This window comes from Rhinoraja longicauda, chromosome 3 (genome assembly GCF_053455715.1).
Source record: "Rhinoraja longicauda isolate Sanriku21f chromosome 3, sRhiLon1.1, whole genome shotgun sequence".
Classification (NCBI taxonomy): domain Eukaryota; kingdom Metazoa; phylum Chordata; class Chondrichthyes; order Rajiformes; family Arhynchobatidae; genus Rhinoraja; species Rhinoraja longicauda.
In genome coordinates, this window is record NC_135955.1 from 70,928,709 (window position 1) to 70,946,027 (window position 17,319).

Below are 17,319 nucleotides of genomic sequence, written 5' to 3' on the forward strand. Positions count from 1 at the left end.
GCAAAAATGATATGGCAAATAATGTCTAAGACAATATTGTTAACTTACGGACGAAGTTAAATAAGTCTTCGGTGATCGAATCATCCCTGCAATGGAGTGTCGAATAGAATCAAATTTTGAAACCTTATCTTTTCCTTTATCCTGAAAAACACAAATCAATCAAGAAACAGAATGCACACATTCATTAAAAACATGTACAATCAAACCTGATCAAAATTTAATTACGTTATCTTTGTCAATCCAAACAAGTGGGCAAGTCAAGCCGAAGGGACTGTTTTCATGTTCTATAACTCTCGTCCAATTAATATACTAAAATCTAAATATTTCAATATAGGTCAAGAATACATGAGACATTATCACATTTTCTGAACTACCATTTTGCATTAAATTAGAGAAGCACAGTGGGGCTGCCGGTTGGGCTAAATTCAATCCTACCTATGTCTATATGCAGTTTGCATGTTCTCCCCGTGACTATAATTTTTTTCCCAGTGCTCTGTTTTCCTCTCAAATCCTCAAGATGAGCAGGTTGGTAGTTTTATTGACCACTGTAAACTAACTCTGGTGTGCAGGTGAATGGTAAAATCTGGGGGCAGGGGGAAACTAGGTTGCTTGATAGCAACATGGGGCAATAAAATGGGATTAGAGTAAATGGGTGTTAATGGTTTGTGTGGTCTCATTAGACCGATGGGTCTTTTTTTCTGCTGTATTATTCTAGTTAATTAGGATTTCTATGAATTATAAAAGGACGAGACAAGCTTGTTGCAGGAAAAATGTTCCCAATGTTGAGGGAGTACAGAAACAGTGGACACAGTCTAAGAATAAAAGGGAGGCCATTTACAACTGAGGTGAGAAGAAACATTTTCACCCAGAGAGTTGTGAATTTGTGGCATTCTCTGCCACAGAAGGCAGTGGAAGCCAACTCGCTGGATGAATTTAAAAGAGAGTTTGATAGAGCTCTAGGGGCCAGTGGAATCAAGGGATATGGGGAGAAGGCAGGCACAGGTTACAGAATGTAAATGATCAGCCATGATCACAATGAATGGTAGTGCTGGCTCGAAGGGCCAAATGGCCTTCTCCTGCACCTATTTTCTATGTTTCTATGCAACTCCAGTGAATACAAGCACAGTCTTTCCAATCTTTCCTCATATGACAGTCCCGCCATCCTGGGGATTAACCTCGTGAACCTATGCTGCACTGCCTCAATAGCAAGGCTGTCCTTCCTCAAATTAGGAGACCAAAATTGCACACAATACTCCAGATGTGATCTCACATCTGCAGAACTGGTCTCACATCTGCAGAATCTGCATCTATACAACTGCAGAAGGACCTCTTTACTCCTATACTCAAATCCTCTTGTTATGAAGGCCAACATGCCATTAGCTTTCTTCAGTGCCTGCTGTACCTGCACGCTTACTTTCAGTGACTGGTGTACAAGGACAACCATGTCTCGTTGCACTTCCCCTTTACCTAATCTGGCACCATTGAAATAATAATCTGACTCCTAGTTTTGCCGCCAAAGTGGATAACCTCACATTTATCTATATTATACTGCATCTGCCATGCATCTGCCCGCTCACTCAACCTGTCCAAGTCACCCTGCAACCTCCTAACATCCTCTTCACAGTTCACACTGCCACCCAGCTTTGTGTCATCTGCAAACTTGCTATTGTTACTTTTAATTTCATCATCCAAATCATTAAGGTAGACACAAAATGTTGGAGTAACTCAGCGGGTCAGGCAGCATCTCAGGAGAGACGGAAATAATATATATTGTAAATAGTTGTGGCCCCAGCGCCAAGCCTTGCGGCACTCCACTCGCCTGCCATTCTGAAAAGGACCCATTTATTCCTACTCTTTGCTTCCTGTCTGCCAACCAATTCTCTAATTCTCAATTAGAGCAAAATGTGCTCTAATTTTGCTCACCAACCTCCCGTGTGGGACCTTATCAAAGGCTTTCTGACAGTCTAGATATACTACATCCACTGGCTCTCCTTCATCCATTTTACTTGTCACATCCTCAAAAAATTCCAGAAGATTAGACAAGCAGGATTTCCCCTTCATAAATCCATGCTGACTTGGACCAATCCTTTTATTGCTATCCAAAATGCACCGTTATTACATCTTTAACAATTGACTCCAGCATCTTCCGCACCACCAATGTCACCCTAACTGGTCTATAATTCCCCGTTTTCTCTCTCGCTCCATTCTTGAAAAGTGGGATAACATTAGCTACCCTCCAATCCACAGGAACTGATCCTGAATCTATTGAACATTTGAAAATGATCACCAACGTGTCCACGATTTCTAGAGCCACCTCGTTGAGTATCCTGGGATGCAGACCATCAGGCCCTGGGGATTTATCAGCCTTCAGTCCCATCAGTCTACCCAATATTAATTCTCGCCTGATGCAAATTTCTTTCAGTTCCTCTGTCTCCCTAGATCCTCAGTCCCCTAGTACATCTGGGAGATTGTTTGTGTCTTCCTTAGTGAAGATAGATCCAAAGTACCTGTTCAACTCTTCTGCCATTTCCTTGTATCCCATAATAATTTCACCCGGTTCTGCCTTCAAGGGACCCACATTTGTCTTTACTAATCTTTTTCTCTTAACATACCTAAAGAAGTTTTTACTATCCTTCTTTATATTCTTGGCGAGCTTACGCCCGTACTTCATATTTTCGGCCCGTATTGGCCTTTTTATTATCTTCTGTTGTCCTTTGAAAGTTTCCCAATCCTCTGGCTTCCCGCTACTCTTTGCTCTGTTGTATATCTTTTCTTTTAGTTTTATTCCATCCCTACCTTCTCTTGTCAGCCACGGTTGCCTCTTACTCCCCTTAGAATCTTTATTCCCTTCCTCTTTGGAATGAAATGATCCTGCATCTTCTGGCTTATGTTCAGAAATTCCTGCCATTGCTGTTCCACCGTCATTCCTGCTAGGATCCTTTTCCAGTCGACCTTGGCCAGCTCCTCTCTCGTGCCTTCATAGTCACTTTGTTTAACTGCAACGCTGACACTTCTGATTTAACCTTCTCTCTCAAATTGCAAATTAAAACTAATCATATTATGGTCACTACCTCCAAGCGGTTCCTTTACCTTGAGTTCCCTTATTAAATCTGGTTCAATGGACAACACAAAATCCAGAATTGCCTTCTCTCTGGTCGGCTCCAGTACAAGCTGCTCTCAGAATCCATCTCGGAGGTACTCTATAAACTCCCTTTCTTGGGGTCCAAACCCAACCTACTTTTCCCAGTCTACCTGCATATTGAAATCCCCCATAACCACAGTGGCATTATCTTTGTTGCATGCCAGTTTTAACTTCTGCTGCAACTTATACCCTATATCCAGGCTACAGTTTGGAGGCCTGTAGATAACTCCCATTAGTGTCTTCTTACCTTTACAATTCCTCAATTCTATCCACACTGATTCTACATTGTCAGTCCCTATGTCACCCCTCGCAAGGGACTGAATTTTTATCCCTCACCAACAGCGCCACCCCACTTCCTCTGCCCACCTGCCTGTGCTTTCTATACGACGTATAACCCTGAATATTCAGTTCCCAATCCTGATCCTCCTGCAGCCATGTCTCTGCACTCCCCACAATGTCATATCTACCAATCTCTAACTGAGCCTCAAGCTCAGATCACTTATGAAACTATTAACAGGAATTGTGAACAAATGCAGAAAAATGTAAGAAATTATTATTAAAGAGCAAAATATATAAGAAAATCAGGTGTAGTTGTGTAATGGAAATCATTCTTAAAAATATTCTCTGAAGTAGTAAAGTATGCTATGGATAAATGGAAATATTCCTATGGATAGTATTTCCAGAAGGCATTTTGTAAGGTAAAGGTTATTGAAAAAATAAAAGCAAACGAGCTGATGATTTAGTTACGTAGAGCACTGGTGAGGCCACATCCGGAGTACAATGAATGACACTGGTCTTCTTATTTAAGTAAGGATATTAACGTGTTGGAGTTATGTTAGATAATTACTTGACTAATAGCTGGAATTAGTGGGCTATCTTAAGAGGAATAACTAGATAGAGTATAGTTAAAGCAGAGTTTTAACTAAAGTACACCAGAGTTTCAAAGGACCATTTACATTCCCACTTCTCCTCTCTCTCATCAAGCAAGAGATACAAAAGCTTGAAGCCAGGTAACACCAGATTCAGGAGCAGCTTCTTTCCTGCTGCTGTCAGACTACTTTGCACCCATAAAATAAGGGTGAAGTCCCCATTTTCCAACCAAGTTCATGGCGGACATTTTTTTATTTGCTCTTTCTTTGTCACTGTAACTCGATAATACCAACACTATATTCTGAACTCCAGCATTTTTCTCTTTGAACTACCTATTGTATGGCTTGATTGTACACATGTACTGTTTGACTTAATCAGATAACACATTAACCAAACCGGAATGAGAGATGACTTGATAGAAACATAAGATGTTGAAGCTTTTTGACAGGGTAATGGTGCAGCAAATATTTCCATTTGTGGAAGTGTTCAGAAATGGGGTCACTGTTTAAAAATAGGAAGTCACTTTTTAAGACAAATATGAAGCAAACTCTTTTCTATTAGAGGGTTGTACATCTTTGGAACTCCCCTTCCTGAAGGGACAGCGGAAATTGAGTCTTCAAATATTTTTAAGGCAGATGGAGATCCTCTTAATAACGGGTGAAAGATTAGTAAGGATAGGCAGCAATGTGGAGTTGAAGTCATCAGATCAGCCATGAATGGCAATTGTACCTACATGCTCCTAATTTACATGGCAATATGAAAAATTGTCAAACAGAAGAGCAGGCACAGACAATGATAAAAAATGGGAAGATCTTTTCTGTAGCTTCAGAAGTGGAGAGGTTATGCATTTGTAGCCAGTTTTCTGCTGGCATGGCCGAAAACAGCATAGAATGAGCCTGAGTTGCGATTCATTTAATTTCCTCTCTTGGCTTAATTTATACGATCATACTCGACAAAACCACTTCAGCTGAGGATAGCAAGAACACGCCAAAGTAAATGCATTCCAAACAACTCTTTCCAATTTAGTTCATGCAGATCATCTATATTCAGATGTTTGAAAAACAACAAACTTACAAACAATAAACCCTATTATTCTGTGCAATTAGATTATTTTTAAATCCAGAAACTGCTTTATAAAACTGCTCATTGTAACTAGTCTCATTTGCACAGCAAGCATGGAAATAGGTGAGTTTGAATTGTTTTACTTTATTTTATTGCTTTTAATTATTTGCCTTTTATAGTTCTCTGCCTCCAGCAATGTTATATCTTCAATCATTATTGATATACTTCATCCTTTCTTTCCTTCCCTATCATTCGAAAGATGAACTTAAATTTCACGGCCATATATGGCAGTCAAGATAACCTTACAGCTTTTGACAATTGTTTACTTTAGTTTAGAGATACAACGTGGACACAGGCCCTTCGGCCCACTGAGTACGTGCCGGCCAGTGATCACTCGTCAATAGTTCTATCCCACACCCTAGGGGCAATATTCGCAAGAACATTAACCTGCAAACCGGCAAGTGTTTGAGATGTGAGAGGAAATCCGAGCACCTGGAGAAATGGGGAAAGAGAAGTTAAAATTGTTAACAACCGGGAGATCCAATAGGTTTTGGCAGGCCGAACACGTGTTCGGCAAAACGGTCGCCGAGTCTACACTGTTCATCCCACTGATTCTCTGCTGGCTCTCCAAGTAATCCCATCATACTATTTCCCTATATATCCATCTGTTACCCAATTCTCCCATCTGATTTACAGTGGTCAATTAACAACAACCAGCAATCTTTGGGATGGGGAGAAGAGATTAATTGTATTAGCGTATTTGGACTTTTGACAAAGTCACACTTGAAAGATATGTTTAAAATAAAATCAGTATGGGATTGGGGTAATGTACCATAATGGATGCAAAGGACACTAAGCAGTCAGGCAGCATCAATGGAAAAAAGAAACAGATTTAATATTTCAGATCAAAAACTCTTTGTCAGAACTGGAAAAGAGAGAGAAAAAAATACTATTAAGTTTTAGAGAAGTTGTTGGGAGGGATAGATAAAACAATCTGTTTTTTTATGGTAGGGTAGCCCAGAAGCAAGAATACAGGGTAAGCAAACAATGGGTCAGGCAGCAATCTCGGGGTAACATGGATAGGTGACATTTCGGGTTGGGACCCTTTTTCAGTCTCAACCCTTCTTCAGAATGGAGATATAATCACTGGACACTGCAGTTAAAATTCAATCTATAGCAATTAGTTTTTGTAAATTACACAACTAAACACAACCAATTTTTAATATTGATAGATGATCTCATCCTCAGCAAGGCATTCAACAAGGTTTGGCATAGTAGGGTGCTCTGGAAGGTTAGATCCCATGGGATCCAAGGAGAGATAGCTAAATGGATTGAAAATTGGCCTCATGGAAGGTAGCAGAGGGTGATGGTTGAAGGTTGATTTTCGGATGAGACGTATTGGTCGGTGTGGGCAAGTTGGACCAAAGGTTTAACGCTGTATGACTCTATATGAATTTCTTTTTGGCAATTTTTCTGGGGAATCCAAAGATGCAATCTTTGAAAAACAGCTTGGGCAGATAAAACTAAAGTAGGGCCAATTCATTTGCTGCCATCTGCTGGTTCAATCTCAGCAATACAACATGAATATTGTCAGCAACATTGCCCACTTCTATTTCAAAGCTGTTCTGATCCATTGCTCATTTTTATTGTTTATCACATTAAGCACCTCAACACATGATATATTGCATTCTTTTCAGATGTAAAAAAATCTTTCTCCCCCTTCATTTTGTTCCAGACGTATCTCACTCAGTCCCATGCCTTGCCATGTTTCTGTGATCCTCGCAAACCGTGCGCAAGGCAGAGGGAGTGGGAAAAACAAGAGGAGGTGGAATATGCTTCTATATTAATCAGGACTGGTGCAGCAACATCACGGTACTATCTAACTTCTGTTCCCCCAATCTAGAATCTTTCTTTATCAACTGCAAACCCTTTTATTCTCCGAGGGAATTTACCTATTTTATTCTTGCTGGAGTTCACATCTCCCCCCAAGCCTGCATACGTGTGGCGCAAACGCAACTCGCTGACCAGCTATTGAGGGTTGAGAGTGACTTCCCGGACTCCAAGGTCATTGTTTTGGGGGACTTTAACAAGGCTAACCGCAGTCGTGAGCTTCCAAAGTAAACTTCATGTTACCTGCCCCACCAGAGCGGAGAGAACACTTGATCACTGTTACACTTCAATCAAGAACGCATATTGCTCTGTTCCCTGCGCGGCTCTGGGTCTCTCTGATCATTATTTAGTTCACCTTATTCTGACCTACAAGCAGAAACTAAAATCTGCTAAGCCTGTGGTCAGAAAGGTGGACAAGCAAGGGCATTGAAAAACTACAGTCCTGATTTGACTGCACTGATTGGAATGTGTTCAGGGAAGCAACCGCAAGCCTCGATGAATATACAGACACTGTGACATCCTATGTCAGCTTTTGCGAGGACAGTTGCATTCCCACTAAGACCCGGATCTGATTCAACAACGACAAGCCCTGGTTCACAGCAGAACTCAGACAGCTCTGCCAGTCAAAAGATGAGGCCTACAGGAGTGGGGATGCAGACCTCTACAGGCAGGCCAAGTACAAGATGAGAAGAGGAATCAGAGCTACCAAGGAAAGGTACTCTGAGAAGTTGAGGAGCAAGTTCTCAGCTAATGACTCCTCTTGGCTGCAACTTTCCCCCCCCATTGACGAACTGTACACTGCAAGGGCCAGGAAGCGAGTGGGCAAGATCATCTCTGACTCCTCTCATCCTGGCCACAAACTCTTTGAAACGCTTCCCCCTGTAAGGCGACTCTGGACTTTCAAAGCCGCCGCAGCCAGACATAAAAACAGCTTTTTTCCGCGAGTAGTAGCTCTACTCAATACCAAAAGTCTGCAGTCTCTTTTTGCTCTGGTTTATTTCACTCTCATGTTTAAACTGTAATGTTGTATTCCTAATGTTTTAATATTTTATGTGTTATTCTTAATTGTTTACTGTTTGTTCGTGTTTTTACTTGCGAGCAGAGCACCAAGGCACATTCCTTGTGTGTGTACACACTTGGCCAATAAACTTATTCATTCATTCCTTCATTCATAATCCTGGATGCTCAGTTCTCAGCAGAGATCTCGATTTCATTGCCCTTATATCCAGAATGCAGCAAAATCAAAGCCCAACATAACATTGAGCTTTTTTTCTGTTGTTATCACAATCTACCACCATAACATTGACATCATTTTTTTTCAATTCCCTCATTTACTGCTACAAGACTCTCTTTGGTTTTCAAAACTCAGATATAGTGTTCAAAATTTCTTACAAGATTGAAACTGCTGTGGTTTGTCTAAATAGGCTCAATATTCCAGAGGCTGTACATCAGCTCTTGGATACATCCGTGACCCCATCAAAGAGAATCAGGCTATTGCCTCCCAGACAAACACTATCTTTTTTTGGGAGATCCTTCCTCCAGAGCATCCAATCTTTGAGTTCCCCCAACCCCACAACCCTGCATAGTGTGCTTCTACTTCTTCCCCAAGGATGTGCATGCAGGAATGCCCAGGCAGTCCCACTGTTTCAGCCCACTCATGCCTCAATGAACTAGCTGAATCTTTGACTTCATCTTTCCTCCCTGATCTAGTTTTTCTCACTTGATACTTTGATGAGTCACACCTCTTTAACAGCTTCCATTTTCTCATCCCAATCTGCTCATCTTCACCATGTACAATCCCTTTATAACTGAATCCCAAACCAAGATACTCTGAGGGCCCTCCTCATCTGCCCTGAACACAAGCAGTCAGTTTCTCTCCACCAACACATTTATTCCACTGCTGAACTCACTCTTACATTGAACAGCAACTCCTCCTACTCTACTCATTTCCTCCAGATCGAAAGGTATAGCTACAGAAATTTGCATGGGCCTTTGTTTCAGCCTCCCTCACAATTCATTTTCTGGTGCAAAGATGATTCAATTAATACTGCTTTAAGTACTGCAGCATTCATGGCAAGCCCATTGATTCCCACAGCTATTTTCCCAGTTTCTCTGTCTCATTGAAGAGTCTTTACACTGGAATGTTTTTGAGACACCTTTGTTTTTTGAGTGTTGTGTTCTTCTCTTAGTTGAAATAGCACCTTTGGTCTCATCCACTCTCCCAAAGGCCACAAGAATAGGGTTTGCCAGGTCATCACCTTCCACTTTTTTCTTCGGAGGCTGCGGGAGCGGCTGTGACTTGCCTTCGGCTCAGGCCACGTGGATGCCGACATCGGGAGCTCCGGCTGCGGCAGCGGCAGCGTGTTCGCCCGCCCCGGATCGCGGGGCTTGGGTCGGCCCGCTGCGGACATTTCACCGTCCGGCGCGGCCTGAAATAGGCCGCGGGAATTTTCTCTGCTCGGCGGGGGCTTCAATGTTGGGAGCCATGACCGCCCCGACGTGCAGCAGCAGCGGCAGCATCTTCGCCCGCCCCGGATCGCGGGGATTGGGTCGGCCCGCTGAGGACCTTTCACCGTCCGGCGCGGTCTGGAATGTGGCAACCTCAACAGCCTGACCGCGGGAGAAGACGGCAGGGGAAGAGAAAAGACATTCTAGCCTTCCATCACAGTGAGGAGGGGACTGGAGGAGACTCACTGCGATGGATGTTTCTTTTTTTTGTGTGTTTTGTGTTGGTTGGGGTTGTGTAATTTGCTTATTTTATTGCTCTTATTGTTGGACTGTGGGTGATGAAATCTCGTCCAAAAGACTTGTTTTTTGGATGACATATAAAGATATCCTGAATCCTGAAGTAACTTTCACATTCAATGGATCATCCTTCACAGTTTTTGCTTCTTACAAGCAGATTCCAAGACATATCCATTCCTTCCCTTCCAGCATTATGAAGGGACCCTTCCCATGGCGGCTTGCTAGTTCACTCTTCCATTTTTCTGACCATTATGCTTCACATCACACTTTCTCATAAAATCCCTGGAGATGAGGCACCTGTTCTTTTATCTCAACACTTTCCACTGTGAAGGGATTTAGAAAAATATGTTCAGTTGTCACTGCAATTCTTTTCTTCCAATCTTGTGTTTTGCTTTGGTTGCTCACAATGAGGTCTCTTGTATACTGGATAGTCAAATACAGATTGGTTGATCCCTTGGCAGAATGCCTCTATTCAAGAGCGCCTCCATCTGCAAGAGCAACCCTGAGCTTTCCTACCTGGCATTGTAATTCTCCATCAGTTTCACTCTGACCTTTCTTTCTGTTGCCTCCTACACCGTTCTAACAAACCCCAATGTAAATTGGTGGAGCAGTACCTCACCTTCTTCAAGTCACTTTGAAGCCTTTGGGACTAAATATAGATTTCAATAACTTACCCTTTCCTATTTTTTTCAGAACTGCTATATATCACATATCTATTATATAAAGTCAGCTTTTTCTTTCTCCCCGGACACTGCCTGATCTTGTGGGCATTTCTCATATTCTCCTTTTGGTCTCAGGTTTTTGCAAAACCCCTGATTCATCTCTCATCTCCTTCCAGTGGCTGAAGAGTTGTTTTCCAAATCAGAGTGAATACATCCATCAAGAGGCTCATGTGCTCTTCGTCACGTGACAACTCCAAGCAAAATGTAGTCAAAAGCACCCATAACTGAAGCCTTTTACTCTATCAATTGGGAGGAGCAGTGGAATATCCTCCTCAAATCAGGATGCCTTCGGAAATTAATTTCATCTTATTTTCATGAAAACCAGCCATGATCCCAATCAATGAATCCACAGATGTCTGTGAACTTTTTTCAATCTTCCATGCCACAATGGTGCACCCTTCCAGCAACAAGCTCCATGGAGAAGTGAATCTAACCTGATGAACAGGTGACCTGATTAAACAAGATCCTGAAAATTGAACCATTTTCTCTTTTCAAAATGAACTAAAGCACAGCTTTTGAACCAGGGTGTTTGAAGATCAAGACTCCAAACCAGGCTCAGAGTCCATGATAAACAAAGCCGCAGTAATCCCCAGCATCCAAAATGCTTCGGAGATGTGAAAAACGTACATCAGGCACCTCAAAGCACTGGCTTGATACCACCGTTTCCATGTCTGCAAAATCTTCCAAATCCATTTGCAGCATAAGCAAACCAACTCTACCCAGTGTGCTCTCCCAGGACAACATCTCTAAAACCAAATTATGTTCAGTTGGCTCCATCGGAGAGGCCACATCATTTGCATGTTTCTCACCAGACTCCCAAGCCAAATATTTTATTCCAAAATCTGCAACGGCAAAATATTACGCAGGTTGACGGAGGACAAAATTTGCTAGTATTTTTAAACACTTCCTTGAATACGTTTTCCCACCCAGTGCCAGATTAACCTAATAGCAAAAGTTGCTTATGCTACAGGCCCCGCATTTTCAAAGGCCCCGCACTAAATGCTTCTTCAGACTGAAGATTTTTAAAAAAACGAAAATACTTTATTTCTGAGTTGTTTTTGCACCCTTCCCTCGCCACCTTCTCCTCTGCCCCACAACAGTCCCGACTGAGATTAAACGTCCCCTGTAACGCACCGCTCAGTTTGGGCATGGCGATCTGCGGAAACCTCTTGGTCCCCGGCGCTCCGTCCCACCGGTCGCTCCACACTCCGTCCCGGCTCAGTGACGCTTCTGGTCTGGCCAGCTCCGGCTTCTCCTGCGGCCACTCCGCCTCTTGCTCCTAGGGGGCCCCCTGATGAAGCCCCACGCTGATGAGCTGCCCGGCCAGCTCTGACCAATACAAACCATCCATGGCCGCCTGCGCCTCCTTGTAGCCCAGGTCCCGTACTCCACCAGAGCGCAGCCCTTGAGGTAGCTGGTGTGCCGGTCCAGGTTGAGGTGCAGGTTCTTGAACTCACCGTACTTGTTGTGGATGTCCTCCTCAGTGGCTTCCTCGTGGACCCCGGTCACAAACAGGATCCATCCCTCCACCGAGCGTTCAGGGCCTGGGCCGTCACCGTCTTGCTTCACGGAGTCGTAGTCTTCTCACAGCCTGGATCGAGCGTCTTCCTCGGAGCCAAATCCTCACCCCTTCCTCTTCTTCACCTTCTCCTTCAGTTTGTGGATACTTTCGTCGCCCTCGTCTTCCATGGCAAAGTCCTCGCCGCCAGCCTCATGGAGGTCCAGCAGAAGATGGGTGACGTTTCGGCTCGAGACCCTTCAGAAGGGTCTCGACCCGAAACATCACCTATTCCTTCTCTCCCAAGATGCTACCTGACCCACTGAGTTACTCCAGCATTTTGTGTCTACCTCCAGTAGGGGTGTCAACTATAGCACTCCCAAATACAGGACAAGGTGACGTCACGGCCCCACGTGACCTCACCCAGACAGAGGCCACGTGCTCCTGCTCCACCAATAGTGGCCGCCCGGGCCGGGAGGCGGGTTGCCACGCAACCTCCGCTAGGCAGCGTCCAGGCCTACAATGTTCCGACCTCTGGAAGATAGGCACAGATTTTAACCAGCATCTGCAGTTTTTTCCTCCCGACACTGTCTGGGCCTACAGTGCCCCCAGGCCTAATAAGGGACAAGGATGGTCCCGTACGGGACAAACCAATACGGGACAGGTGGCAACCCTAACCTCCGGACAATGTAGGCCCAGGCGCTGCCTAACGGAGGTTGCGTAGCAACCCGCATCGCAGCCTGGGCAGCCGCCATTAGTGGAGCGGGAGCGTGTGACCACTGGCTGGGTGAGGTCACGTGAGGTGTGGGGGGGTGACGTCACCTTGTCCCGTATTTGGGAGTGAGGAAGTTGGCGATCCTAGCAACAGGCCCCGCACTAGCTTAATCCGGCCCTGTTCCCACCCACCACCCCCTGGGAATCTGCAGCTTATGACTACTACAAGTGGAGAAGGAGGATTTAGGATGTTACCGATAACTTTGCGTGCACTTGTCAGAAGTCCAGTGAGAACAGTCAAAGGAATCCCAACCCTCACAACTTATCCACACAAATTGCAGCAAAGTGATCTCCTGCCAAACCAAATCTGTACGTGTATCACATTGGCCTCAATCACGACAGAATCCACAGAACTAAAATGAAAGCAACTCTTCATTGATCTTGAGAAATGGCGTAGGAGTAATTTTCCTTATGATCTCGGCAGAACTCCAGTACTCTTAGAATATAATGCCCACAATTCTAAATTCAACCTCTGCCACTCAAATTAGTGGTTCTCCTTCATGTTGTGTGGGTCTACCTGCATGTAATCATGGACTGTACTATCCGCGAAGATGTTGCAAATGGAATCAAAACTGTCCAATAAACTACTGCTACTAAATTGATGCTACTAATTATACCCTGTTCATTTAAAATTTTGTTCGTATATAATGTTCCTCTTTAGATATTCGTGTCTTTCCAGATCTGTCACAGATGCATCTGAACTATCCAAGAACTTAAAATTGAGAACATTACGCCAGTGATTTCATTGTGACTGAATGGAATGTAAAACCAATAAGCGAGTTCGGTATTCCGACTGAGCATGCGCAGGTCATAGGTTGTGGGGGCAAAGAATTGCCGCTTGCTCCTCTGTTCCATGTAAATAAATCTTCGTTTCATCCGTTTTTCCCCAGTTTTTCTCCGTATAGGTAAGAAAATAGTTTTCAAAACTGTTAATTTGGTGTAGATATGGTTAATTAGTAAAAACTACGATGATTCTGTAGGTTTTTTTTGCTTTATGCGGCGAGTTCCCCATAACTCTCCCCAACTCTTTATAACTTGTCCCGGGGCCGTGGAACCGCAGCGGCGGCTGCGGGGACTGGAGGCAGAAGCTACCGGCAATCTCAAGGAAACTTCCCAACTCACCGCCACCGCTCACCCCGGGGCTTCTGAACAACAACTACAACATTTGTGTTTGTTCTTATTTCACTGCGTTAGAGGGAGAGGGGGCCAGGGAAGAAAGTGGAGGAGTGGCGCAGATGGCTCCTTCACCTCTCTGACACCCGCCCCGCGCTCCCGCTCTCCCGCTCTCACCCGCTGCTCCCTCTCCCCCGACTCCCCCCCCACCTCTCTCTCCACCCTCTCTCCCTCCCCTCTCTCTCCCAGCGCCAGTGAGATCTGCACTGCTCCTCTACTCTCTTCCCTGGCCCTGTTTCCCTCGAACGTCTGCCTCCAGTTCCCACAGCCGCCGCCGCGGTTCCACGGCCCAGGGACAAGTTAAAGAGTCAGGGAGAGTCGAGGGAAACTCGCCGCATAAAGCAAAAAAAACCTACGGAATCATTGTAGTTTTTACTAATTAACCATATCTACACCAAATTAACAGCTTTGAAAACAGTATTTAGAAACATAGAAAATAGGTGCAGGAGGAGGCCATTCGGCCCTTCAAGCCAGCACCGCCATTCATTGTGATCATGGCTGATCGTCCACAATCAATAACCCGTGCCTGCCTTCTCCCCATATCCCTTGATTCCACTAGCCCCTAGAGCTCTATCTAACTCTCTCTTAAATCCATCCAGTGATTTGGCCTCCACTGCCCTCTGTGGCAGAGAATTCCACAAATTCACAACTCTGGGTGAAAAGGTTCCTTCTCACCTCAGTTTTAAATGGCCTCCCTTTTATTCTAAGACTGTGGCCCCTGGTTCTGGACTCGCCCAATATTGGGAACATTTTTCCTGCATCTAGCTTGTATAATTTTATATGTTCCTATAAGATCCCCTCTCACCTTCTAAACTCCAGTGAATACAAGCCTAGTCTTTTCAACCTTTCCTTATATGACAGTCCCGCCATCCTAGGGATCAATCTCGTGAACCTACTCTGCACTGGCTCAATTACAAGCATGTTCTTCCTCAAATTAGGAGACCAAAACTGTACACAATACTCCAGAAGTGGTCTTACCAGGTTTTATAGATATGTCAAGAGAAAAAGATTAGTTAAGGCAAATGTAGGTCCCTTGCAGTCGGAAACAGGTGAATTGATCATAGGGAACAAGGAGATGGCAGACCAATTGAACAAATACTTTGGTTCTGTCTTCACTAAGGAAGACATAAACCGTCTGTCGGAAATAGCGGGGGACCGGGGGTCTAAAGAGATGGAGGAACTGAGGGAAATCCAGGTTAGTCGGGAAGTGGTGTTAGGTAAATTAAATGGATTAAAGGCAGATAAATCCCCAGGGCCAGATAGGCTGCATCCCAGAGTGCTTAAGGAAGTAGCCTCAGAAATAGTGGATGCATTAGTGATAATTTTTCAAAACTCTTTAGATTCTGGAGTAGTTCCTGAGGACTGGAGGGTAGCTAATGTAATCCCACTTTTTAAAAAGGGAGGGAGAGAGAAAACGGGGAATTATAGACAATAGACAATAGACAATAGGTGCAGGAGTAGGCCATTCAGCCCTTCGAGCCAGCACCGCCATTCAATGCGATCATGGCTGATCACTCTCAATCAGTACCCCGTTCCTGCCTTCTCCCCATATCCTCTCACTCCGCTATCCTTAAGAGCTCTATCCAGCTCTCTCTTGAAAGCATCCAACGAACTGGCCTCCACTGCCTTCTGAGGCAGAGAATTCCACACCTTCACCACACTCTGACTGAAAAAGTTCTTCCTCATCTCCGTTCTAAATGGCCTACCCCTTATTCTTAAACTGTGGCCCCTTGTTCTGGACTCCCCCAACATTGGGAACATGTTTCCTGCCTCTAATGTGTCCAATCCCCTAATTATCTTATATGTTTCAATAAGATCCCCCCTCATCCTTCTAAATTCCAGTGTATACAAGCCCAATCGCTCCAGCCTTTCAACATACGACAGTCCCGCCATTCCGGGAATTAACCTAGTGAACCTACGCTGCACGCCCTCCATAGCAAGAATATCCTTCCTCAAATTTGGAGACCAAAACTGCACACAGTACTCCAGGTGCGGTCTCACAAGGGCCCGGTACAACTGTAGAAGGACCTCTTTGCTCCTATACTCAACTCCTCTTGTTACGAAGGCCAACATTCCATTGGCTTTCTTCACTGCCTGCTGTACCTGCATGCTTCCTTTCATTGACTGATGCACTGGGACACCCAGATCTCGTTGAACTCCTCCTCCTCCTCCTAACTTGACACCATTCAGATAATAATCTGCCTTTCTATTCTTACTTCCAAAGTGAATAACCTCACACTTATCTACATTAAACTGCATCTGCCATGTATCCGCCCACTCACACAACCTGTCCAAGTCACCCTGCAGCCTTATTGCATTTTCCTCACAATTCACACTACCCCCCAGCTTAGTATCATCTGCAAATTTGCTAATGGTACTTTTAATCCCTTCGTCTAAGTCATTAATGTATATCGTAAATAGCTGGGGTCCCAGCACCGAACCTTGCGGTACCCCACTGGTCACTGCCTGCCATTCCGAAAGGGACCCATTTATCCCCACTCTTTGCTTTCTGTCTGTCAACCAATTTTCTATCCATGTCAGTACCCTACCCCCAATACCATGTGCCCTAATTTTGCCCACTAATCTCCTATGTGGGACCTTGTCGAAGGCTTTCTGAAAGTCGAGGTACACCACATCCACTGACTCTCCCCTGTCAATTTTCCTAGTTACATCCTCAAAAAATTCCAGTAGATTTGTCAAGCATGATTTCCCCTTCGTAAATCCATGCTGACTCGGAATGATCCTGTTACCGCTATCCAAATGCTCAGCAATTTCGTCTTTTATAATTGACTCCAGCATCTTCCCCACCACTGATATCAGATTAACTGGTCTATAATTACCCGTTTTCTCTCTCCCTCCTTTCTTAAAAAGTGGGATAACATTTGCTATCCTCCAATCCACAGGAACTGATCCTGAATCTATAGAACATTGAAAAATGATCTCCAATGCTTCCACTATTTCTAGAGCCACTTCCTTAAGTACCCTGGGATGCAGACCATCAGGCCCTGGGGGTTTATCAGCCTTCAGTCCCATCAGTCTACCCAAAACCATTTCCTGCCTAATGTGGATATTTCCTGCCTAATGTTAGACCAGTTAGCCTAACATCGGTAGTGGGGAAAATGCTAGAGTCAGTTATTAAAGATGTGATAGCATTACATTTGGAAAGTGGTGAAATCATCGGACAAAGTCAGCATGGATTTACCAAAGGCAAATCATGTCTGACGAATCTTATAGAATTTTTCGAGGATGTAACTAGTAGAGTGGATAAGGGAGAACCAGTCGATGTGTTATATCTGGACTTTCAGAAGGCCTTCGACAAGGTCCCACATAGGAGATTGGTGTACAAACTTAAAGCACACGGTATTGAGGGTTCAGTGTTGAGGTGGATAGAAAATTGGTTGGCGGACAGGAAGCAAAGAGTAGGAATAAACGGGTCCTTTTCG

At 44.3% G+C, this 17,319-nt stretch overlaps 1 protein-coding gene across 3 annotated transcripts in view; it reads right to left on the reverse strand.

Moving 5' to 3' along the window:
• The window catches only part of fer (fer (fps/fes related) tyrosine kinase), a 119,141-nt gene that overhangs the window by 42,596 nt on the left and 59,226 nt on the right, over nucleotides 1-17,319 (reverse strand). For all 3 annotated transcript variants that reach the window (XM_078396383.1, XM_078396382.1, XM_078396379.1), the window contains one exon: nucleotides 49-141. In XM_078396383.1, the coding sequence (XP_078252509.1) occupies nucleotides 49-141 (93 nt within the window). The remainder of the gene's footprint in view (nucleotides 1-48; nucleotides 142-17,319) is intronic.